The sequence below is a fragment of the Phallusia mammillata genome, chromosome 2 (assembly GCF_965637545.1).
Source record: "Phallusia mammillata chromosome 2, kaPhaMamm4.hap1.1, whole genome shotgun sequence".
NCBI classification, from domain to species: Eukaryota; Metazoa; Chordata; class Ascidiacea; order Phlebobranchia; family Ascidiidae; genus Phallusia; species Phallusia mammillata.
The window spans coordinates 12,594,001-12,620,046 of NC_137253.1; the positions used below are offsets into that span (position 1 = coordinate 12,594,001).

The 26,046-nt window shown below is 37.2% G+C and overlaps 3 protein-coding genes across 4 annotated transcripts; 1 reads left to right on the forward strand and 2 right to left on the reverse strand.

The window, feature by feature from the left end:
* The first annotated feature begins 898 nt into the window (after positions 1-898).
* On the forward strand, positions 899-18,162 carry LOC145215337 (myb-binding protein 1A-like protein). Its single transcript, XM_080084023.1, has 22 exons — positions 899-1,131; positions 1,280-1,486; positions 2,338-2,529; positions 2,671-2,866; positions 2,999-3,234; positions 3,692-3,864; positions 4,288-4,461; positions 4,643-4,752; positions 5,207-5,364; positions 5,672-5,858; positions 5,975-6,180; positions 6,510-6,635; positions 7,103-7,199; positions 7,528-7,658; positions 8,377-8,493; positions 8,843-9,054; positions 15,222-15,416; positions 15,860-16,058; positions 16,461-16,624; positions 17,213-17,374; positions 17,510-17,592; positions 17,938-18,162. The coding sequence occupies exons 1-22, from the start codon at positions 994-996 to the stop codon at positions 18,123-18,125; spliced, it is 3,651 nt and encodes a 1,216-aa protein (XP_079940149.1). The 5' UTR covers positions 899-993; the 3' UTR covers positions 18,126-18,162.
* Positions 9,798-13,207, reverse strand: LOC145215340 (uncharacterized). The gene is made up of 5 exons (XM_080084026.1): positions 12,557-13,207; positions 11,739-11,818; positions 11,229-11,357; positions 11,062-11,154; positions 9,798-10,793 (listed from the first exon to the last, which is right to left on the reverse strand). Exons 1-5 carry the CDS (start codon positions 12,651-12,653, stop codon positions 9,909-9,911), a joined length of 1,284 nt encoding a protein of 427 aa, XP_079940152.1. The 5' UTR covers positions 12,654-13,207; the 3' UTR covers positions 9,798-9,908.
* A 470-nt stretch (positions 18,163-18,632) lies between the features above and the next one.
* Positions 18,633-25,891, reverse strand: LOC145215341 (uncharacterized). 2 transcript variants are annotated; one of them, XM_080084027.1, is made up of 9 exons: positions 25,722-25,891; positions 25,093-25,208; positions 24,833-24,919; positions 24,631-24,771; positions 24,435-24,503; positions 24,131-24,277; positions 21,563-21,742; positions 19,724-19,807; positions 18,633-19,130 (listed from the first exon to the last, which is right to left on the reverse strand). In XM_080084027.1, the coding sequence occupies exons 2-9, from the start codon at positions 25,192-25,194 to the stop codon at positions 18,828-18,830; spliced, it is 1,113 nt and encodes a 370-aa protein (XP_079940153.1). In that variant the 5' UTR covers positions 25,195-25,208; positions 25,722-25,891; the 3' UTR covers positions 18,633-18,827. The 2 variants fall into 2 exon arrangements, with proteins under 2 accessions (XP_079940153.1, XP_079940154.1); XM_080084028.1 differs by lacking the exon at positions 25,722-25,891 and adding an exon at positions 25,581-25,658.
* Between the last annotated feature and the right edge of the window lie 155 nt (positions 25,892-26,046).

The following is a 26,046-nucleotide window of genomic DNA, read 5'->3' on the forward strand; positions in this document are numbered from 1 at the left end:
AGGTATTCTTTATCTATTCACAACATATTTAAAACCGTTGGTAAACAAAACCGAAGAGAACATTCAAAAAGAGAATTTTTATTGTCCTACTACCCTACTTTAACATGACATAAAGCGTAAAGTAAGCTATAAAGTCATCAACCGCCCGGGTCGAAACATTTTCGCGTTGCTGGTAAATCAGTTTAAACAACAGCTATACTTTTATACATAAAAAAGAATGTAATATGAACATCAATTTATACTAGCCCTGAATTAAGCGTTTACGCAGACGAGCGATCACGACATACTTAAACACAAATAGTAGGGTGCGCCAAACCTATTGAATATGCGTTATACCGAATCTGTCGCCGATTCGCCATAACGCCTTCAATGGGCCTGGTGTAGGCTACGATGAAAAAGACGTAGCGACCTAGTTGAGTAAATGGTCAATTGCATTGTTACACCAGCAACAGTTCCGTATCTGCAATAGAACTCACAAGTATAAAATTAAACGTTCTTGCATCTGTGATGAGGACGACAAACTTATAGTAATATAATATAAATTTGCTGGCACGAAATTTGCTTGGTTGCATAAATTTCTTCTTAATTGTCTTGCATGATGTGTGAAAAACTCTTTTTGTTACATTTCTTTTTTAGCTTGAACCGTTATGCGAATTACGCAAGAACCAGCATGATTAAAAAAAATCCCCCTATGAACGAAAACACAAGAAACGTGTTGCAGCTGAAGTTGCATCTTTACTTATTTGTCGTTTTGTAATGCAAGTGGCAGGACTAATCAAGTTTGTCTCATGTGCTACTTGACATAACAATTTTGCGTGTGTTGTTTTTATGTTTTTTTGATCATTATGTACACACAGTTAAGCAATATTTAGGTATTGTATTGAGTTTAATTTGGAATGTTACCATTCTTAGCAGTAAAATTTAAATTAATTATTTTGTAGTTTTGGCAAAATGAGAAAAGAGTAAAATTAAAACTAATTCCTACTCCTGTCAATGAAAAATCAGAACAATATGCTTGAGCGAGATGAAAAGTTTATGCAAGTTTTTTGGGACCTTGCTGACAATGAAGAAGCAAAAAGAATTGGTGCCATACAGCAACTGGTTAAAAATCTTCTGGAAAAACAGGACCAGGTATTGGCCCTGAAATTGTTAAAAGTTTGTATTTTGCTAAGCTTTTTCTAAAAATTGGCCTAAATAAACCATTAATCAACAAACTCATTTTGTTTTTCGGTGGTAATGGTTAAGAGTTATATGTAACCCATGCTTGCTTGGTTAACAGGCAGAAGATCCTTCAGAGTTATGCCCAGAATTGAAATATGCAGTTGGCCGACTTGTTCAAGGTTTGGGTTCAAACAGAAAATGTGCACGAATTGGCTTTTCAGCTGCACTGACAACATTGCTTAAGCAAGTTCCATCAAACCTATTAGATGCCAAAGATGTACTAGATCTGATGGGAGAAAAACTTCAACTTGGCAATACAAAAAGTGTAAGTTACTGACTTTGTCACTGCTTTCTTTAAGCACTTACACTAGTCTTAATCAACTAGTGGTCATGACACCCAAAGAAGCCACTAAGCAATTTGGAAGGGGTCACAAAAATCATCCCTTAACAGAAATGTTAATGACTTGATGACTTTGGGAGTAGGTCCATAATCTTGTTTGATGTCAAATTGTGGATTGGAATTTAGTATAATAGTGATGGGACGAGTACCCAGTACTCAGTATTGATGGTATCGAATGATTTCAGTAAGCCTTTTTATATTAAGCGTTCTCTCATTTTCGAAAAGAAAAAAGGCAAAGCGTATTGAAGATCTCTGGTTGTCGATATGCTCGGCACAGGTTGATATGCTCGGCACAGGCAAAGCTTGAATGTGATTCGGTTTGGCAGCCATGTAATTTTATGCTTTATCCAATCGAAAACGTGACATCACAAAATGATATGTTTAGATTCACTCATGTAAGAAAGCTTAGTGGTATCGATACTCAGTATCGAAATATTTTTCCTCAGTTTTTGATGCCAATGTTCAATACAGAAGACCGGTTTACACAATAAGAATACGGGCAACTTTTTTTTTTCTAAATGCTTCTGCATGTGTCTGTGCGCGGTGTACTCTGGCCATGGCAGAAAAATTAGCCAGTGATATATAACTATAAAAGTATAACATAATATTTAAGTACATGGTAATTGTACTCGGTAAACAGTATACATGTGGTACTCGGCATCAGTACTCTCTTCAAAACCTTGTATCATCCCATCACTAAAGTAAAAGCACAAAATAACATGTAAGTACATGTGTTGAAGGCATAATAGTAACCAATGCTGCAACTTATTCCTTAGGAGGACCGAGAAATCCTGTTTGGAAGAGTATTTTGTCTACTGTCCCTGATTGAAAGTGAAAAATTGCTGGAGAAGGGTGGCAAGAATGCTGTTATTGTTCATCATGTCACAAAAGAATTTATCCGACTGTCAAGGATCAAAACTTACATGCACAAAGTTGCTGTAGCTGGACTGTGTGAACTTTGTCGAAAGGTATTTATACAAAAAATAGGTATCCAAAACCATCCAACTAAAATTTGTTTAATAATTAGGTGTAATCCACTTTTTGTAACTGATTTTCCCACTATACAGTCTTCTTTGTGTTTATTTACATTTTTCGTGTTTGTATTTCAGGTTCCAGAGGAAGTATTTGAAAAGGCAATGTGGCCTACTCTATCATCTTGTTTCGCTGGTGGGTGGGAAACTTGCACTCCTGACATGTTGCAGTTGTTGCTTGTTTGCCATAAAACAAACCCAGACTCCTGTGGCAAAACATTTCTAAAAACCAACAAATGGACTCCTGCAAAATCAAAGAAAGCAGAAATCATCGGTATGCATAAAAACATTGCAGCAATAACATGAAAACACTCTCTTACCTGATGTCTACATGGTGCTGCTACACAATAATAAAGCATTGATCTCTTAGACATAAAAGTTTGTTAACTATTGAATATGTTTTCAGGACCTCATAGTTTCAAGCACCTTGCTCGCATTGTGGCTGAAACAACTCCGTGCCAACCAGTTGTCGATCCGTTTGCTCTTGAAGTTATTGTGACAATTGCCAAACAAGGGTCAGATGTTCTTGGAAATTTCTGGAGTGAAAGTCTATCATCAACTTTGCTGACATCTTCTCCAGAGCGAAAGTGCCTTGCAGTTAAACTGGCCTGTTTTTCATTGCCATTGCTAAATGAGGAAACAGTAAGTGAAAAGCAAATTCCTTTGTGACCAGCTGCTCTGATGGGACCTGATGGTGTGCGACCTATCTTATCATTTATTGGCTTGATGCTTTTACATGTTCTTTCCATTTAAAAAAAGTCTGATTCTTATCATAAAATGCACTTTTAAAAGATTTTGGTGGTGAACTATAATTTGTTCTAATAGGGGTGTGATTTTCAAGTGTTGCATTGGTACAAAATCGCATGTCTTGGTGATGCTTTAAAATTGAACAGATTGAATTATATTTCCCTGAAAAATTTGTGTTTCTATATTTTTACAAATGTCAAAAAGGGTGATTCGCTACTTCACATTTGTACAGAATGATCTCAGATTGTAAACATGAAGACATGAAAAACACGTTTGTCTCTATTTAACATAAATAACCACTTTAATTTAATTATTAGTGTTTTTTCGTGACATTTTTCTATATTTCTTTTAGCTATTGTTGGTCTGGAACAAGGACCTCCTAATGAATTTGTACCATGCGTTGATGAATAAAGACCATCACCTACATCGTTATTGTAAAGAACAACTGCCAAAGGAACTAAGTGAAAAAATGTCTGATGTCTCTCCTGATGTGCAATATAAATTTCTCTTTCAACTCTGGAAAAGGTAAATTAACTTTTAATAATGCTGCCAAACAAGGAAAACATAGGTGTCATTGAGTTTATTTGTTTTAACTGGTGTTAATAAGCTGAGATCTTTTGGGTTATGACTGAAGTTCGATATGTGAAATGTGCAGTAAGTACTTCTGTGATTAGAGTGATAATAGCCAGGAACAAGACAATAAAAATATATACGGACCGATGAAGCGTAAAAAATGGGCTTGGAAACATAAATGTTGCAAGTTTAATGACACAGTTGATAAAACAAATGTTCTTGAGGATCTCTTGCCTATGAACTCATTAAACTTTACCCCTGTGTTACACAATCGCCTTTTTGCTGGCAAAAGTATGATAGATTTTTTACAAATGTTTTTTCGCTACTTACTGATAAATACTGTTTCAATTTTTTGTGAATGAACTATTTTTACAGTCCTGGTGGTATTCATCTTGATGGGATAACACATGCTAGTGTTGTCAGCACAGTAGTTGGTCACCTCAAACTTCCAGCTTTACTGAAGTATATTAAATGGTTGAAGAAACTTTTTCTGGTTGGAACTGTCGGCGATGTTGGTATCAAGGAAATTAACTTGGATGTTGCTAGAACGTCAGTATTTTTGTTCATTATTTTATTACCACAACTACTTGATGGATGATTACAATTAAGCTTTCATTAAAGTTAGTTAGATCCATATTTACCTATGTAGCCCTTGCGAAGTTTACAGCTGCATAATAGATAAAAAAGCTTATATAAGTGTATGGTTTATGGTTTTGACTATTGTTTTTAGATGGAGCAGTTCTCAGCTTGCACATCTGGTGCGAATGGTGCATCTTCCCAGAAATGAACAGTGGATAACTGGTATCATAAAATTTTTGTTCCTTCATGGATACTTTCAAGGTAGATTTAAATGTTATTCAAAATTTTTTGAAAAAATGTGGGAGTGTAATGACACACTTGGATACTTGGTGATGATCATACATCATTTACATATCAGTTATTTTTCTGTGTTGACTTGCTGCCTGCTGCTTTCTTTGTTTGTTACATTATGTTGCTAAGTTTGTTAACTTGATACTTATAGGTTTTTCCTATTGTGAGTTGTCACGTTTTCAGTCCTATTCAAGTTTACTTAAATATTCTGATTTTGGGTTGTTAGTGACTTCATTCACTGACGTAGATTGTTACAGACATTTTTAAAGCATGACATATTGTTGGACAACCTTAAAACCACTTCCGCAACATAACCAACATAATATTTACAACCCCCACAACTTTAAAACAACAATAAGACTACTTGGTAGTTGGTAGCAGAGAAAACTTGCAGCAAATAAACTTTTAATCTGATTCTTCTCAGTTGACAAAGAAGTAAATACCTCAAAGGTGGAAGAAGTGCAAATGGTGGATGAGCATTTTACAGATTTATCCGAAGCGACACAAAGAAGAGTGCGTCAGTCCTCTGCCTCTGTCATCACTTGGTTAAACAACATGCTGCCAATTAATTCAAAGGAAGATGTAAGTAATGTACATGGTGTTATAATATCAACCCTTACAGCTGTAGTGGTTTTGATATTTGTTTAATTTAATTTAGTGAGAACTCTGTTTTGTTACCATTTTGAAATATGTTTTGTCTATTTGATTTTTTTCATTATTTTTTTCCATTTCTAAAAATATATGACTCGTTGTAAAGAAATTGTTTTCCAAGTTGTGGTCACACATAAACATCTCAAAGCTGTTTCTCTTTTGTTTGCACATTCAATAGAATTTTAGGTTTTATACAAGAATAAAATAAAATCAAAGCAATTTATTTTGTTGGCTACAGGGTGCATCCAAAAAAATCCCAGGTTTGATGTTGAGTGGGGAATTCTGGCTTAGTATGATTGTTGAATATGCCAACAAACTCATGCAAGAAGAAGGCTTATCTGTTTTGTGTGATATGGATAAAAGCACCACAGATGCGTGGAACGAAACAATGAACTTTATTAAGAAAATGACCAAATTGAAAAAAGGTGACTGATGTTTTACTACTTTTTAATTTTTTTTTTTTTTTAAATTCTTGTATTACTTTCCACCTGTGATTGTTTTGCTGCAAAAGTTTACCTCTTAGGATTATTTAAATTTCCAGATTCGAAAGGTGGAAAAGTATCGGAAGCCACTGCGATGCAATTATTGTTACTTCACGTTAGCATTCAACTTCTATCACCGGACGGTGAAGTGCAAAAGTCAGCAGTTGATGTCATTTCTGATCTCCGTGTAATTGTGGCTGAGAGGTTCAGTAAAGAAAGAAAAAAGCTGAAAATGTCTGAAGATAATGGCCCTCATTGGGTTGAGGTAAAAACGTCTCAGAAGTTTGTTTAATTTGTTTAAAAAGGTGTAACCTTGTGTTTAGTGTGCTTGGCTTATTTTGATTTTCCCCTTGCTTTTCAGTGTAAACCTATTTTCGAAAAAATGTATTTCATTGTGTAAATTTGTTTCTAAAAAATTTTTCTAGTGTTTAATAGGTTTCAATATGTTTGCAACATCACTGAAGTTTTTTTAGTCCAAGAAGTGAGTAAAGCAATTGCACATAGCCTTTGATTAATTATCTTGGCAGACAGAAAAAATATGAGTAGGCTTAATGTAATAAAACATTAATCTAACAATGTGCTGTTTGTTTGTAGGTCATTGTGGAAATCTTGCTTAGCATGTTGTCACAAGGATCTCACAGTGTCAGAGTTGTAGCTGATCAAGTTTTCAAACTGATTTCAACACATATGACAAAAAAAGCATTAAATCTTATCACTGATGTAAGTATTACTTTAACTGCAATTTTACTCGGTGTTTGATAAAAGTACCTTAGTTGTATGAAAATGTATGTCATTTAAGTATCAAAATTGAACATTTTTAAGCTGTTTTACACCTATCTGACAATGTATCTTGTGGTGCAGGTTTATGGCAAGTAAAATTTGTATGCTGTAAAGTACAGAAATTTAAAAGGGAATAGAAATATGTTTTAACATTTCATTGGTGCTTGTATGAGGACAAAAAAAAACTTTATTGGTGGATCAGAAAAAATCATTTCGTGTTTATATAAATGCTATGCACAGGATCTGTCCCGCTAGTAGTGAGCATGCTAATGTCCATGATTTCTAACCTTTGTTATTTGCAGTTTTTAGAAACTGATGTATGACTGTACAGGCAAAATATATATCTCGATTTCAACAATTTCATGTTTATTGAGTCATTTGCTTCTTTATTGTCATTTTGTGGGTAGGTTCTAATCATGAAAGATGCTGAACTGATGAAGAACAAAGATGAAGATGGTGATGAGGATGACACCAATGAAGATGACAACACAGAACAACAGGAAGGTATATTAGAGGATACATGTAAATATATAGGGTTTTGCAAAAAACTTTGACCTAATTTGTCATTTGTTGGCAAAATTGCCTCAATTGATTAGTTGAACAAGGTTGTGAGTCCTAATTCCGTTTCAGCCACTTCTGCTTCCCCGAGAAAGACGCTTAAGCACCATTTCTCCAAGCAAGTGGAACCCAATGGGTTAACCTAAGTTGCCACCAAGTCATAAAATCGAAAAAAAAATTACTCAACGGACTTAAAACTGGACACTAAACGGCGGACTGATTGTGAACGTAAAGCGTTCAGCTGTTTTTCTGGTCTTAACATATTTCTTTGTAGATGAAGAAATGGAAACAAGTGAGGATGAGAGTGATGAAGAAGAAATCGAAGAAGTTGAGGAGGACGTGGATGCGGAGTTTCGGAGGAAGATCAAAGAAGCTTTGGGAAACGCGGCTGCACCGTCCGATAATGTATGGGATCAAAGCAAGATTATCACTTACTAGTTTAATATAAGCGTTCTGTTCTGGTGCTGTTGATGCCTTCAAAGCTGCATAACGGGTCCGGTCATCCCGTCTGCGTAGTGCAATAGTTTGAAAGTGTGGTATTAAAACCTGTTATTAACTTCGTTCATAGCTTGAACGAGAGTTGTAAACGGGCCTGAAATTGAAGCCCGAACCCGAAAGCACAAGCTTGAGACCGGACCCGATTCGTTTTTAAGAAGCCCGTTTAGGCCTGAAAGTTTGATTGACAGGCCTACGAGGCACCAGGAAAGACCAATACAACAAACACATTAGACAATAATAGGCAATGGGTCTTGAATAAGGCGTTTTAGGGCTGTTTGAAATTAGGCCAGGTCCAGCAACTAGCTACTTAGCTGGTTAAATTTATTTAAAACATTCAGACAAAGACGGGTCCGAATCAGTCCCGTTTTTTGAAGAAACCTAAGCCGGAACCCGGCCGGACTTACAACTCTGGCTCGAACATCTTTATAAACATGCTAGACAATTTCGTGAACAAAATGGACTGCGTCCAGTCAAATAGAGAATTCTTGAACACAAGTTTATTAAAGGCACAATGCCTATTTAGAAAAATACAAAAAAAAACGGTTTCTTTGACTGCACTGTGACCTGGCGCATATTATAACTTCGAAAAGATTTTTTTCATTAAAGTCAGATAACTGTTGTTTAGGAGAGTGATGACAATGAAAATAATGAGGAAGATGAATCAGACAGTGACGATGATATGAGCGATGACGCAATGATGAGGATTGATCCCATGTTGTCCAACATATTTAAAGAAAGAAACGTAAGAAATAGTGGCAAAAATGTATTAATGCCTTTTTGTATGAAAAACTCCTAAAAACGTGCCAAACATTTTTACGCATGTTTACCTGAATTATCAAAAAAGTGTTAAAATGATCTTGTATGCTATTTTGGCTTTATTATGATTTAAAAGTAAAAATAACAGCTGGAAAGCGAAATCGAAAATTTTGTTGTAATACAACCTTGGTTTATTTGGTATTTAGCTAATAATTTGTGACAAGTAAAAAAATGTTACTTTGGTACGATACCTTCAAAAACGTTATCTCAACTTAAATGAAAAACTATATTTGATGATCATACAAACTTAAAATATAACCGTACAATATTCACAGCAATCAAAGAAGGCGCAGAAAAAGAACAACAAAATGCACGTTACACATTTCCAACTGCGATGTCTCGACCTTATCGAATCCTTCATAACCCGACATCACGCCACAAACCCGATGGTGCTTGATCTCGCGCGCCCCCTGCTGGAGGTTGTGGACCTTGCATCACGTGATCCTGATAAGTCCGCCCTCGCCGAACGCGCGACCGTTATTCTGAGGTAGGAATGTTTTGTTTTTGGTTTGTTTTAAAGTTAAGCTGGTGTGTTACATGTACAGGCCAGGATGCTTTTTTAGCTTTTCGGGATGTTTTTACATAAGTTTATAGGTAATACTTACGTACATAAAACTGAGCTTGGACAGTTTCATTGCTAAATGCTCCACCAAACTCTTCTATAGTGACAAAACATCAAGCAAATGTAAGGTTACGATGCTTAAGTTAAGATGAACATAAACTTATCAGATCTAAAGTGTTCATACATGCAAGTCCTCACGACACGGATCAATCATAGTGCACCAGATTTATCAAAGAGATCCCTATGCACCAAAAATTAGATTTTTCTATGCCTTGTCACGTGGGAATGCTTAGGGTTCAGTAATTGGCTTGGTTCAGTATCACGCCTTCAAAACGCCTGGTGTTTTTTGATTTACGATGCTTGGATTGTTTTATACACACCCTTTGCAACCTTTGAGTTTTCTTCCGTTTGAAAGAACAAAAAGTAGTCGCACGCCGATTTATCCAATGTCATGTCACAGGTTTGTCGCCCCACCCATAGTACTTTAAAAGTTTAAAATCCCTCTGTACCAGTCAAAACTTGTTTGCATTATGTTATTGCTTATCATAAAATATATTTAAACCACACATCATTTATATCTTTAGAGAAATTTCACCAACACATAATCGTGTACTGTAAAAACTGCATTGTTTTAATGACAGCTGATATTCATTTCTCATCACACAGCGTTTACAAGTATTAAAATCTGGAAGTATATTTTCCCATACAGTACAGTATATGGCAGCTTGGCAAAAATGTACACATAAGAAACGTACGGTACAGCATTTTAATTGGTCATTTTATTGCACACTTTGTCGATGCGACGAATCGCTCTGTGTCCGACATATCGGATGACAACCACGAGAAGTCCTTCTTCTTACTCTCGGCTGATGCAGGGATCTCCCTCTTCTGTCCTCCCAATATTGCGGAACATCCTCAATTCCAACCTCTTCTGTTCTCTGCGGACTTTTCCACTTATCAGGGGAGGTGCCTTGCTTTTTTCTGTATCCATTCGGGGTGTATCGTATCCTGGGCTTCTCCTCTGTTTGGAGGTTACCTGAGTTCACCAATGAACTTGGAAGCTCAGTTATTGTGCCCAGGCTAGTTTGTTCTGTGTCTAAAGGCTTCGTTCGTCTTAAAGATCGTTTCTTATACGTTGTATTGGAGTTTTCCTCCAATTGGTCATCTTTCACCGGAAGTGTCCCGTTTTTCTTAATGGCAGACTTGGTGTTGTCATTCGGTACATTTTCTTCGATTTTAAGTCTTTCGTTTGAATGCTCATTATTGATTTGCTCATTATTCAAATTGGTCAACAAAGTTGTATTGGCGACTTCCAAGCCAATACCGCGCTCTTGAAGCTCAATTTTTGCATGGCAACCGCTCAATAAGTCCCTAATCTCGTCACCAGAGGCGATATTGAGTGGGGTTCTGTCCGTGCTGTCCCTTAACGTGGGATCAGCACCGCGTTCAAGTAACATCTTTACTGCACCGATTGCACCTTCCCTAGCTGCGTGGTGCAGTGGTGTGGATAGGCAGTAATTGCGAGCGTTCACTGGGGCGCCTTTGTTGAGCAAAACGCTTATGACTGAGGTGTATCCATATGCGGCCGCTTTGTGCAAAGGCGTATCCAGTAGTCTGTCGATGGCGATGATGTCGGCCCCACTGATTAGAAGCCAGGATGTGACCTTGAAGATAAAATAAAATGCATTTAATTGTTTAAAAGAGCGTTGAAAACTTTTACCAACAACTGAAGTGCCCCGTATCTACTTCAAAAGCCTGGGAGTACAGCAATTGCCACAATGTTAAACTCTGAGGCAAAGCAACGCATTGTGTTTCTAGCCAAACTGATCAAACAAAATGCCACACAGGTTAAGACCAATATGTTTTTAGGTTGTCAGTATGGCGTGCGTTGTTGTCTTAATATTGGTCAGGAATAGTTTGCAATTTTCTTACGTCTTTGTGGCCTTGTTTCGTTGCAAGGTGAAGAGGCGTTCCTAGTTTACTATCCTGCCCGATGTCGACGTTTGCACCATGTTCCAACAAAGCCTTGGCGTAAAATAAAAAACGGGATTTAAAATAGGATATATTTACTGAAGAAAAATTTTGATAAATTGTCCCACCTTTACGATTCCAAGGTGACCTTGAACCACAGCGACATGTAGGGGATACTCGTCGTGTTGTGATTTGGTATCGTGTGAGGGCCATGTCGTCTGATTGGTCGACGCTCCAGCTTTTAACATCATGCGAACCTGTCCACAGAATTGTCTGGGTTTGTTTATATGCCTACAATTAGTTTAACTCTGTGTTTTTATGTGTTTGGTTGAGGGTGCTTTTGGTCACTATTTAAATACCTTGGTTTGGCTTTTGGGTTTGTTTATGGCACCATAAACTATCACCGATTTTTACATCATTTAGACTTCAGAGGTGTACTTCCGAGAACTATTGATTAAAACCCAAGTTCAAACAAAATAATTGCTGAAAGTGTTACGTGTTAAACTAAATTTGACTTTTAGGTTCTATCGTTCAAATAACCTTTTTTTTGTAAGATTTTTTATGAACGGTATCTCGCATACACCATTTAAGGCTACTCACATCCAACCCTGCAAATTAGTCATGGTTTGGTTACTGACCAGAGTTTCGTTGCGTTGTGTGATCGCCATACTGAGAAAGGAACACTTTGAATTCTCGCTGTACTCGTTCGGATTCGCCCCTGACCAACAAAAACAATTCATGTAATTATGGTACGAACATGTGAACTGCCAAGGCGCTAATAGAATGCTAATCGCTTTTTTCGTGTTTATTATTATTTTTTCATAAAAATGGTCACTGCATCGTCGCGTTGTTGTCGCCAATGCTACGCTTTATTCGGACAAAACATGTCAAACAAAAATTAGTAGATATAATTTCGTAGTCCAGAAAACACTGTATGGATGACCGCATACAGCAGTTAATTCTTAATTTTGCCCTCAAACAGAGTAGATGAAGAAGTTATTAAATTGTAAGATGAAAATGTTTCTTGCCAAGTAGATCAATGAAGATTCCGATTTAACTTACGAGAGAAACAAACCAAATGAAGGGGAGTGGTATCCGAGACTAAAAGTTTACGTTTTATGAGCTTGTGGGGGAACCGCTCGGTCATCCGTGGTTAAACTTTTGAGATTAACTTTGGATAACTAACTAACATGTGGCTAAATTTGAACAAGTTTAAAGCACTATTTCTTTACGAAACGCTTGGAATAAACCAGCGTTAGACAGAAAAAAGAAACTGCATTCAAAAGCAATATGTGTCTCATAATAATTTCAAATTCCAAATACCACAGTTAACAATTAAAGTAATATCTTGCACACCTGTGGTACTAAAAGCACCTTTGAACACCAAAGACCGCAAAATCGTTGCCCTAAGCACTCCAAGCACTTGTGACATAAAATCAACACCAACCGCACTTACCTTTGCTCAAGAGCTGGCGGACTCTCTTCTCATCCTGAAGTTGCAGATAATTCTCAAGTTCTTTCTCTTTATCGGTGAAACACCACAACTTAAACATGGTGCGCTGGTTGTCATTTCATGTTTCTATATTGCACACCCCTTGCATAAACAACACAAAAAGTAAATCTACGTCTGTCGTGCGGGACACAAACGCTAAACGATTGGCATTTAAAACCACGCTCTGTGGGTGAAAGATACGTTTGCACTGAATTTCGTCTAAATTTATAAGTTTTTGGGCGTATTCTGAAGTCTTTTATTAACACGAGCCCGCTTCACTTCCATATTTATAGCATATATTTAGCAGCGAAAAACCAACACAAAGAAATTGCAGGCTTGCAGCCTCACCATCGTATCAACCGCGCCGACGATCACTGTACTGTAAAACATATGCGAACGGTAAAACGCCTTTTCGTCTTTCTGTAACCTTTAGCGAATACTTATTTCGGCATTACATGTCCATTGTTAGTTAAATCCAAGCAAATTCTAACCTCGGTCAAAAATCTCCAGCCTAACATTCCCTAATTGTTTGTAGGGCCTCAGTTCACATCAAACCAATTTCACTCATTCCCGCAGCGTTCCAGAGAGTTCTGTTTTGCCTCGCCTGTTGCTCCTAAATGTATATATAGCCCGCTATATTGGACCCAGACTGCCCGCTGCTGGTCTCACATATCGGCCTTGTAGTGTTTGGTAATGTCTTAAGGCCCTCGGCAAAATCAACACGGCCCATGGCCCGCGGCTTTTACAACGCGCCCAACTGGGTTAATTGGCGCACAGCACAAAAGCCGTGTAATGTGTTGCACAGACCGTGACCCGCACCCCTGCCAGCCTTGTAACTCTTCTTTTCTCCCTCGAAAGCCCTTTCCCTTGCCTTCTCTACTGCCCAAACAAACCCGGTCGTCCATCCATCACCTAACAGTGATTACATCCCGCCATTGCCATGGAACATAAGATTACATGCTTATACTTTCATTAGCTGATTAAACGCCCCACTAAGCGCCGTATCAGCCCCGGAATGCGTTGCGTTTAACAACGAGCATGCCCATTTGCTAATACCTTTTGTTTGTGCCATTTATGGAATGCTTAAAGTGGTCATTCACTGTGTACACAACCTGGATACGAAACGGTCAGATTTTTTTATCGGTTCCTGAAATGCGAGATGTTTATTTTACCCACAGCTGAGTTTTAACATCCAACGATTGGCTTTATACTGTTTCAAATAATATCACTTTATACCTATTTTTACGGGAATATATATTTTTACAATCCTATTAATTTTTTGTATAAAGGAAGTATTTTCTCATTTTTCCTCTAAAGTCGCAAAAACGTGTTTTGTATGACTAACCCAGTACTGACTTGAAGTTGAAAAGCGAATTCAAACAATCTTTCAACATAATTTAGACACCATTTTATGATTGAACTGTAAGTGTGCACTCAATTGGAAAACCATCATTGCGCGTGCAGAACTGTTTACTGAACAAGCGGTTATGTTTGTATCTTAAATGCTAATAACATTTCAAGCGCAACAATGCAGAAACGAAATCTGGGATATTTTTTACGATGCACGATCCTTTACCATACACTGTTGTACTGTGGTTCATTGTTCAAATGTCACCACGTGGAAACACGCCCTGGCTACTTACAAAGGCTTCATACGTTGCAAGACTGTTTTAACCATTTTCCCATCTGTCTCTTGAAGATGTAAAGTTTACCGGAAAGCAGAAACATAACATAACCTTTTGAACAATACCTTTTATCTATTCTTTCGCTGTTTCCCGCTTGGCATACAGAAAACACATAAGCTTGGTGCTAACAACAAAATAAAAATCGATCTCGCGTCTATACCTTATATTACGAGTTTACGAGTTGACATTATGGACATAAAAGACGTTGCCGTGACGTTTAGGCATTTAAACATGGATTCACGACTACACATGTCGTTTAACAACAGTTACTGCTGTTAATTAATCGTTCCTTGGTTTCCAAAGACTGTGATCAAATTTAACTTTTGTTTGTTGGCAGCCAACAAACCATTTCGTATAATGGTTTTTGTTGCCTTATTCTCCAAAAGAATACTTTTTTGCTTTTAATCTATATGAAACTTGATCAATAAGGGGATAAAATATGCAGATATGTCGACGTATGTTTGAATAGTTTCGGGTTGTGACCATTACAAACAATAAATGTTGCACCTGGGAAGGAGTAAATCAATTCTTTAAGTCCAACAAGATTTTGCATTAGAGTACAATGTACACACACGGCTGTCATTTAGATAATTTTCCAAAATATAGCAAATTTATCTATACTACTCAAGGGTCTCAGCTGGAGAATAAGTAAAATTTTAACTAATGAATAAAAGTCTTACTAAAGAGTATTAATGGTCCGAAAAACAAGCTAAACATGCACATGGACTTGTACAGTTGATCAAAAACGAAAACTGCCCGAGCGCTTGGATGTTACAAATAAACTCTTAACAGACTGTTGAACAATTGCTATTGTCATTATTAATACACCTGTATACGCTCTTTGGCAGTTTTGTTTTTAAACTAGAAATTGTGAACGTACGTGCCTCACCTTTTTTACTAATCTGCGCAACCAAACCTCTAATCTCAACACACTTTCTCTTTAGAATGAAGCTGTGTAAAATGAAGGGCTACACTCACTCACTTAACACAGAGGAAATTGCCGCCTGTCATGAGGACATTGAACAGATTCTGCAGAAGTGCCAGCGTACATCGGGAGGCCTTTTCCTTGCCCAGCTCTGCTCCCACACGTGTATGTTTCTACTCCGTGTTCTGTGCGGGAACCCTGCGCCAGAAGAAGGGTATGTGTTGCTGGGCTTGATACTATAATTACGCGTCGCGTTAATAATGCAGCACCCGTGGAAAAGGTGTACTTGCGTATCGAAATTGTTGTTTCGGTTTGAAAAAAGCAGTAACAGTTAATAATTTGGCTCGTTTGTTGTTTTGTATTTTAAAAAAATATTAAAACAGTTTTATCAGCAAATAACGGATGCACACCCTTCTCTGTATATTTGGTTACTGCAAATATCTGTGTAAAATTAAGTGATGCGTCTTGAGAGAAAAACTTAAATTTACGCCATAACAATAGAGCGTTATAACAAGACAAAATTCTGATCTGAACATGTGGTTCACGCTTGGGTTTTCCTAAATGTTTGTCCGTTCACAAAATGCTCGAAACCAACCCATTTTCGGCTATTCCTAATAAACTAACAAAACTATTCTTGAATGTAACTGTATTCTCTAGATGCCAGACCGGGGCCGCGGACACAGGTCGTGTGACGTCAGCATACGCGAGCGCACTGGAAAATTTTATGACGAAGCGTGAGAGTCACCTACACTTGTGTGTGCTGCAGGATTACGTCAGCAGATACCCGCTACTGGCGAAGGGACTTGTCGAACCTCTCATCCGACATATCAAAAACGGTGTGCTCGTTTTTCGCAAGGTATTGTAGCCATCTGGGTTGTGATTGTGTATGGTTTGTTGGATGAAACATATTTTAATGTGGCTAAAATGACCCTATACAGTTAAGTGGTTTGTGCTAGTGGTCAGCACAAACACAAGGCTTTGAACCCATTATGGGGTAGGGAACGTTTGTTTAACACCACTGCGAGAAACCCACAGCTTTTATTTTTCGTCTATCTCTAAGGCAAAGCGCTTTTTTTGGTTATCATTGTATATATTTTCTCAGCCAATTGGTACATATGGTGCTCAAAAGCGTGGAACTGTTTGTCATGTAAGGGTAAAACATGAACTGCCTTGAAACAGCACAAAATAAAAAGATGACTTTTGCAATCTGCAAGTGCGAAATCTAATGAAGATCTCGGCAAATTATTTTTTATTTTAGACACAAGCTTGCCAGTTGTTAATGTCGTTGATCACGTGCTCCATATCAAGCCAACACGCCAAGACACATTCGGAAAAACTACTCGTCACAACTTGCAAAGTGCTGGAAAATATAATCTCCAACGCACGTAACGTCAAGACCAATTACGTCAGCGAGCTGCTCAGGTAGGTTGGATACATTAAAATTATGTACTTAAGGCTTATGAAATCATGTGGTTTAAACGGTTACGACGAAATTTTATTAAATCGAGGTATGGGTAAAGACTAGTCGTACGCACTTCTATAGCAAGTTACTGTGCCAATTAGTGGCATTTGTGTTCAGTAAATAAAACTGTGTTTTATATTATGTTACAAATCACAGGGGCGAAAATCTAGGGCAAAAAAAATAACTTTGGTGAAACTAAGGACAAAATCAGAACGCAAAATAAGGATATTTCTTAGAAACAAGACTGGCATGGCAAACCTGTTTACAATGCAACCACCAAAGAAGATAGAATCAATGAGCTACAGCGCTGACAGTATATATATGACAGACATTAGACTTACCCCCAATTATTTCCCCAAAGTGTAATTAACGGGTAGACAGTCATTATAAAAACCAAAGCCGTTTTATTTGTTTTATTTTATGTACAAATATTAGTGTAGTGATAACAACGAAGTCACTTGGTAACTGCTCCTTGAAGACAAACAAACCTCAGTCTATGCACTCTTACAGAAACAAAGTGTTCACTTTGAATGACATTTTTTTGTTAGATTGTTGTTCCACGCATCCAAATCTTTGAAGGAACAACAAAGCGATTACGATTGGGCTTCAACTATTCAAGTCCTCAAAAATCTTCTGGAAATGCCCGAAATACAACGATCTCAAAACCTTACCAATCTTTCCTGGAGAGTAGCAACACTTTTAGGACAAACGTAAGCAACAAATTTATTTTTCACCATCAGTTTAGAAATCATTTCTTAGGTTAATTTTTTTCGTGGTACGTATTTGTAATTATTGGCACTGGCGGATAACATGAACATAGCAGTAAATTTGTATATTTATTACAGTCGACCTAAAGTTGACAAGACGGAGCAGAGAAATGAAAAACGAAAACGGAAAGAGGAAAAAGCTAAGCAGGCTAAGGAGAATGGTAAATATGCATATTTTTGGCAAACCTACAAAAACTCCATGTGCCGAGCTATCGCCTTGGTATATTGTGAAGATATATGACGCTATTTTAAAAGACGTCAACTTGCATTTTTTGTGTAACTAAAAACCATATAACACCGCTTAAGGGTATAGAAACCTGGGTGGTACATAAGACCTGATTGTAAGCATTTTTATTCAACAAAAATTATAATTTTTCATTAAAGTATTCCATATGTTAAGATTACGTTATTATGTGATAGCATGTAATATTATTCGGTACTATAGAATGAATAATGATAACCGTGACCCGACCTGGCAGGGCATGTACTAACGGTGTGTTTGCCAGGAGAGGACGCTACAGAGGAATCCGGCGAAAAGAAAGAAAGTCGTCGTGAACTAAAGCGTCGGATTCGCAAGGAAAAGAAACTTGCCAAGAGACAGACGCAGGCCAAGCGCAAAAATGAAGGCGGGGATTCCGCTCCGAAAAAGAAGTTTAAGAAGAAAAATCGCGGTCAATCTGCTTTGGACAATTAAATTTGTTTGGGTAAATAAATTTCGAACCTCCCAAAAACGTATGTCCTGCTTATGAATTGACAGTAGGTATTTGATTTCAATAATAGCCCCATGCAATGATTTGAGCGTGGCCTTTCAAGTACGGCCGTAGAGTCGAACTTTTCGTACATTAGAATTTTCTCCCCGAACCCCGTATCCTGAAAAAATCAGAAGCTTCGGTACGCCTTGGTTTACGTAGTTTGACTTAATTCGGGTAAGCTGCTGTAGTGGGTTTGAATCCTATACTGAATCATAGGTGCTGACAGGCCCGAAAATGAGAATACAAAACCCGCCCTAAACCAGACTTTGAAACAACGAAGCCCAAATTAAAGCTGGTGTAAAGTCAGAATTTCTTTAAACTTTGCAACTCTGTACGGCGCGGTTGGAAAATCGTCATGAACAGTGAATGTAAAAAATAACAATGATCAGAAAAAACGCCTGTTGTTGCTATACCAACCCATTTGCCTGCAGTACCGAATACAACCAAGGTTCAGTTCAGTGTGCAAGTTTTATTAAAATCTCTGGAAAAAAATCAAAACGCAAAGACAGAGGCAGGAATAACAGTCGTTGGCCAGTGACGTTATAATAAGCTCTTTATGTACAAAAAATCGCATGTAGCACAATCGGAGACAGCCTTCATCAGAGTACAGTTTGACGCAGCGGCTTAACCCTTAGAAACCACTATCAGTCGTTGCTCGTGGTTTGAAAAAATCCATCTTTTGGGTGAGCAACACCCAGCGGTTCAGAGGTCTCGATTACCAAGTTGACACTGTTTCGATTAGTAACTTGACCTTCTTGAACATTTGATTCCAAAAGATTATTTAGCATAACGTTGTCTGTGGTCCTTGCGTCAAACTGAAGCATGCTATTGTCTGGTAACAGGTTTTTGTTTTTGGTTTGACGACTGTAGGTTAAGGTCTGGACGTTACTGCTGGTTACAATGCCTTTTGTGTCCATTGATCCGTTTAGAAGACCACATTCTTCATCCTAAATAGGTTTACTTTGTTACACAAAGCCAGAGCGCACACACAAAAACAGTTGTTATGTCTATCTAGTTGTCAATATAGACATAAAGAAACAAAATGCCTTTGGTCAAAAGACAGACCAAGTATGTGCAGAAATGTTAAGATTTATACACATGTCATGCTACACAGACGCCAACGAATGTTGACTGTTCTGATGTTTAAAGAGCATCTGCATGGCTTTTTGTGGACTTAAAAAATGCTCTTGTGTGACAACCACAATGTTGTAATTATGGTGCCTCAGACGTTGGACTATAACAGTACTTATACATTTACCACAAACAACTCTTGTCATAAAATGTGGTTTGCAGATATATTTTAAAGGTTTGCATATGACAACATCAATGTCAACACTGCACCAATGTATTATTAACATAGGGCTTAACGCCTTGGCTTTGACATGTAAGAAATGGTGGTGACATGATGCAGCACATCAGAAAGGGATAATGTAAAATGGTATTTTAACATGTTTGTAACGTCGCCCAATATGCTGTACATATGACTTAATACCTACTTGTTAATCAAACCACCAATTTACTTGACAATAGCATGACTTACTTTTACAGCACCAGAATTAAATCTTCCACCATTTCCACGATTTCTCATCATCGCATGTTTATGCCTCGATTCATGCAAATATTTCTGAAAGTACAAGGTTATTAAAACCCCATTGTTGCAGACATAGGCGTCGATTTAGGGGTGACCGGGGTGACATGTCTCCCCTCCTGAAAAAACAGGGGTGACAACATATGTATTGTCTCCCCTGTTTTTTGTTTGAAATAAAGTATTGCCAGAAAAACCACATACACGCCTATGCCGTAAACCAGTGTTTCATACCGGAACGGAACGGAACGTTATACCGGAACGAAATAAATAATTTTTGGCTTAAATACCGGAACGAAATACCGAAATAAAAAATATTCAAAATACCGGAACGGAACGAAATACCGTTATTTTTTATTCCGGTATTTCGTTCCGGACATTTATCATGAAAAAATTGCTGAAAATTTCGCGCCGTTGAACTACAATAAAAATTGAAGCTCCACAATTTACATCCGTTTGACCATCATTGAGAAATGTTATGTGACGTAACAACTACCGACAATAATTGTTGTTTGTTGCAACTTATTTTCTTTTTCGCTTAATAGTTGTAAAGACCACAAAGAAATGTTATTTTGTTAAGACCGAAATACCGAAAAATACGTAATTAATTTATTTCGGTCAGACCGGAACGAAATGAAAATATCGGTCCAGAACGAAATAACGAAATAAATAATTTGCTCAGAACGAATAACGTTATTTGATTTCGTTCCGTTCCGGTATGAAACACTGCCGTAAACCGGCTGTTTGTAAGATAGAAGGTCACAATCAATGACAAACGCAAGTGTCTCGTGGTTTGTTATGCAATGTAACAATGGTTGCAGTAACAATCGGCATTGTTATGTGATAGTTAATTGATTTATTCCCAGCACAGGGTGGTGGTTAAAGTATCTTATATTTGCTTTATGTTAACTGCAGAAATGACTAGCCCAGGGCTGTACAACATCTTCGCCATGACGGCCGCATCGCAGATCTTTATTTCACCAAAAGCCGGGCAATTGCCTGCTTGCTTGTGTTTTAAAATTACTGATGTAAAGAAATATTATATATTATATGTCAACCATCTAATGGCGCCTAAAAAGTTGAGATTAATTTCTAACTTGAAGCGCAGATTGACCTGAAAAGTCTGACGACCAGTCTCAGCTGTTTATGACGTCATAATCTATATTGTGACGCTTAGCGTATCTGGTTTTTCCCATTGTTTGCATACAACAGGCATAAAAAAGTCTGCAACGTATGATCCCTAACTGGTGATACTTTTTCAGTTCCATAAAATGTGTTTAGAGCAGCTTGAAAATCAAAATATTTGACAAAAGAGTTTTTATTTACGTCACGGCCGCCAGTACATATATTTTAATAAACATGTTCACGCCCGCAGGTTGTGCACCTCTGTACTAGTCAAAGTAATAGGCATTTTTGCAGCCAAACGCAAGCAACCCTCGAATAAGACGTTTTCTGTTTAATGTTGAGTCATTTGAAAATCGTCACACGCAATGTAAATGAACATCTTGAACAACGTACACTTAAATCCTGTCGCAATTTCACTATCTGACTGTGTGAAAGTTTGCTCTATCTGCCAGCTTTATTTTGTTACGTGCAACCAAATATGGGTCATAACTTAGATCGTGCGGTCGCCAGGACAACGGAGCAGTTAACGCAACTGCCCTAAAATTATGGGTTTTAACGGCTGATGGATGTTTTCAAAACATGGAAAAGTCTCCCCTAAAATGTTGCCAATAGTTAAAAAATCGACGCCTATGGTTGCAGACACAATCAAAGCATTAATCTTTTACATACTTTCCGTTCCTTGGGCAGCCTTCCTTCTGCTTCCAATTTCGCTCTTGCTTGCCTTCTTTTTAATATCCTGTGATACTGTTTGGCATTTACATATAGTGGCTCCTCTTCAAGAACCTCTGTTTGACCCCCAGTAGTTTGCGATACCAAGCGCTGCAAGCCACTATTTCCATTTGGAACCATCTAAAAAACCTTCAGTTAAAGCCAAAATAACAAGGAACTGAAACAAGAATATACTGGATATCAAGTGTTTCGAAACCCTCAAGTTTAGTTTCCAGTTTCATTTTCGGCAAATCAATGTTTCCTATTATGTGCCATTAAATGCTGCATTGTTTTAAGAACTGATTAAAAGATGGCTGTATGTTATGGGTACATTTAGGTTCAAAGAAAAGGGTATAGTGGCCAAGATCAACTGACATACAACACCATGAATATACAATATAAAAAATATTTTTTAACTGCAAAATTGATTACAGGTTACTAGTCTTTTTCGCTATCACATGGTGATTACATTTTTCGGCATGCATGTGCGCACGCCTGTACCCCAAGCATGGCAGATAAACTAGCTAGTGATATACAACTTAGTACAACACTACACTTAAGTACTCGGTAATCGTACTCGGTATCGAAGGTATATACATGTGGTACTCGTACTCGGTACTCGCTTCAAAATCTGGTATCGTCCCATCACTACAGGTTACATTTTAAATGTAAAACTTTGGCTTTGCAAGACAGTTTATTATTATGTCTTCAAATACAGCTAACAACTCTTGTAGTTTAAAAAAGCATGCAAAATGTTGTTTAAACTAGAAAGGTGGCTTTCTGATATACTTCCATTTTATATATTCTATACGATATTTACCAATTTACTATACACACCATTTGATCTACATATATGATTGTTTTTGCAAGCAAAAACAGATGGGTCCCCACATGCGCGTTTGTGCGGATTTAACGTACTGGTTATTTTTAGATTCTTAAGAAAAAACTTAACCAACTTTAGCAATAACCCAACTTTAAAAGTTTTGTCCGTATTCTTTTTGCATCATTATTGTCATATAATTACAAACTAGAAAAGTGGCTTTCTGATACACTTCCATTTTATATATTCTATACGATATTTGCCAATTTACTACACTATACACAATTTTATCTACAAACATGATTGTTTTTGCAAGCAAAAACGAATGGGTCCCCACACGCGTGTTTATGCGGATTTACGGTAAACCTATGTGGCGGTTATTTTTATATTCTTAAGGACAAATTTTTCACAAAGCATAAACTTAACTTTAAAAGTTCTTTTCCATATTCTTTTAGCATCATTATTGTCATATAATTACAAAAAATCGGTGAAAAAAGAACGGGGAAAATACATTCAATTTAATCTCTTGCTTTGACCTTGATATTGTGGTTCAAGTTCAGTTTTTAAACACAAATTTTCCTAGAAAGCCTAACTGTTGTATTAGACACTATATAAAAAAAGTCGTTTGCTACAAAGGTATACATAACAACTTGTTTTTCACTTAACTTTGTTTCGCAAAAACGACCGTTTAATGAGCTTTTGACACTGTTTTTAATAGCATGCAGTCCTTAGTGTTCAACAATACCCTTCGGCCTAATTTATACCTGACTTAAGTACTGATTCTTGAATTGATTTGTCAAAAATAAAGAAGATACGTTATGACGAAAAATTTAAAGATAATTTAAAGATCAAAAAACGAGAATTTAAAGATCATTTATCGCGCCGTTCGAAAAAGTTAAGTTTATTATTAAATTTTATATTTATGTTGATCAACGCTGTTTTGCCTGACATAAACGAAATCGAAGCACGTTTATCGAGTTCGAATTACGTCTTACGTGTAAAACCTGCGCCAAAACTGAAAATGCGCGTGGCACAAAAAAAATGATTACTAATCACCGAAACGACTGTCTCGTAAAACGTCTGTCCAAACGTCAAGCTGAGCACTCCCGCTCTGCCGCCTTAATCGTAAACCAGTGAATACCTCCCTTGGGACTTATATCTGACTGATAGCGCACACATATTATGAGTTGTAAAGGTAACTGGCAAAATTTTAAATACTAAACGAATATCCTGCTTAAACAATTGTTAACTTTTTCAAATATTTCTGCACCATAGGGCATGTATTTCTGCCTTAAAACTAAAACCGTTTCTTTCGGGGTTTAAAGGGTAAAAATGGGTAAATCCGAAAAAAAGACACAAAATTCTTTAAAAAACTTTACATTGCACCAAACAACAAAGCATGAAACTCCTAGATGCTGTACTTTAGTCAGTACAGTCGTTTCAAAAAATTTACGTTTTGGGGGCCTGTGGGTGAACCGCTGGGTCAATCGGGGTCAAACTTCAGGAGGATCAAATTTGGATTATTAACTAACATCTCTGTAAATTTGAATAAATTTGGAGCACTCTTTCTTGACCAAACGCGTCTCACAAGCCAGCGTTAGACAGAAAAAAGAAATAAGAAAAAAAAAATATGGACAAAAACAATATGTGTCCCCTTCAGGGAAGGGGACCCATAAAAAGAAAAACTGCATGCAACAAGCAGTGCTTACCATTATAATACCGCCACTTTGTACATTGCCTGCCAAGTTCACAGAACCCGCAGGTGAAATAACGGAAGAGTTGTTGTTGGCGGAATTGACTTGTTGCAAAACAACAGCCCCACCTTGACCAACGGACTGCACATTATTTCCAACCACCTACAAATACGTGTCAATAGTTTTTAACTCTTTGTTTTAACAATAACAACAGTTTTCACTTTTCGGTTCAATGTGACATTTTTGTCTAGAATCCTCTTGTTGCAAAGGTATTAAATATCACTACATATATATGTATCCTTTTTGAAATGCAAATTACCTGAACAAGTTGAGGTGTGTTTGAACTGGTCCCATCTGCTTGCAACAAAACTTGAGCGACCCCATTTTGCTGCATTTATAAAGTACATGTTTTACATTGTAACTCAGAACTTCTTACGTAGCTGATTAATGCAATAAAAAGCAGTGACACTACCCAAGTGCTATAAAGGAACAAACATGTACAAATTCACAAGTACCTGTGGCTGGGTTGGCTGTTGTATAACAAGCTGTGCTCCAGCATTGTTTCCCTGCAGTTGCAGCCCATTAGAAGTTTGCACAAGTTGAAGTGTATTTGCAAGGTTTTGTGTTAAAACTGGAGCATTGCTGGAGGAAATGTTCTGTCAATAATGGTTACAGTTAGTGGTGTTTTATTTGGTGGAGTAAGTCAGTTATTATTACTGAAACACTCTGGTTGTTGTTTTGTATCACAAGCGAAGGCTGCTGAGTTGGTTGTTGAGTAAGTGAATTTCCATTCATTGCAACCAGCTGCAAAAAAATTACAAAATTAAAAAAAAGCCACAAAGTAAATTGGATTCAAACGTTATAAAACATAAACTGTTAAGATTTTTTTCTGCATTCATGCTAAGTTAAATTTACAATGCGCAGTGGTGACCCATTACCAAAACAAAAACCTGCTATCTTTTTGTTTGTGTGCCGACCTGGTAGGTTTGTTGGCCATTAGGTCCAGTTGTTTGAAGCAGTTGTGCCTGGATTGACTCTCCACCAGAATTGCCAAGCAGGAGGGAATTTTGTCCATCCATGTTCTGGTTCCAACCTAAACACATTATTTACTCACAATTATGTTCTAACAAACAGGAAGTGCGCTTTTCAACTGTTTCTGTTTGTACTTTAACAGTTGGGAAAAAGAAGAGTGAACTATTGCGATCAACTTGACTCAGACAATATATCAGATTAGCATGGAAAGAATTCATTTCAAAAACTAGAAGTTTATGTAATGGAACGTTTTTAACTGAGACTTTGAGTAAAACGTTTTTGACCTATTTTTTCATGACTAAACGTCTCGCATATCAAATGAACGGAACTGGGTTCTACCAAGTATTTAATGAAATTTCTAAACAACCAATTAACTGTTTAAAACTGGAAAGGCCTTGTTGTTAAACTTACATCGATAACTCCATTAACATACCATTTTATAATAAATTGGAAATTCTTCCTTTTCCAAAACTTCATTTTAAAACTTGCACAGCTGCGTTTAAACTTCAAAAGTTTGAGGAAATGGTATTTACACACCACAACATTCAACATTCGTCCCCAAATGTGTACTTACCGATAAATGGTTGAAATCCAGATACTATTTTTCAAAGCCTCTCTGATTGGATCGGTGACTTTTCACCACGACGAATAGAAAATGGCCTCTTCGGCCTCCTGACCACTCAGCTGGCATTCATGTTTTATCCAATCACAACGCACAGTGAAGTCACGTGACAAACCAGAACGCCTTGCAACTGTAGGTGTGATGCAATAACTTCTAAATGCAAATGACAAGTTTGTAAACATAACTTGACTTATAAAAATACTGATTCTTGGGAATACAGACACTGACTTAAATAAATATTGGCTCGATCAAAAACTCCCACAGAGTTTTATAATTT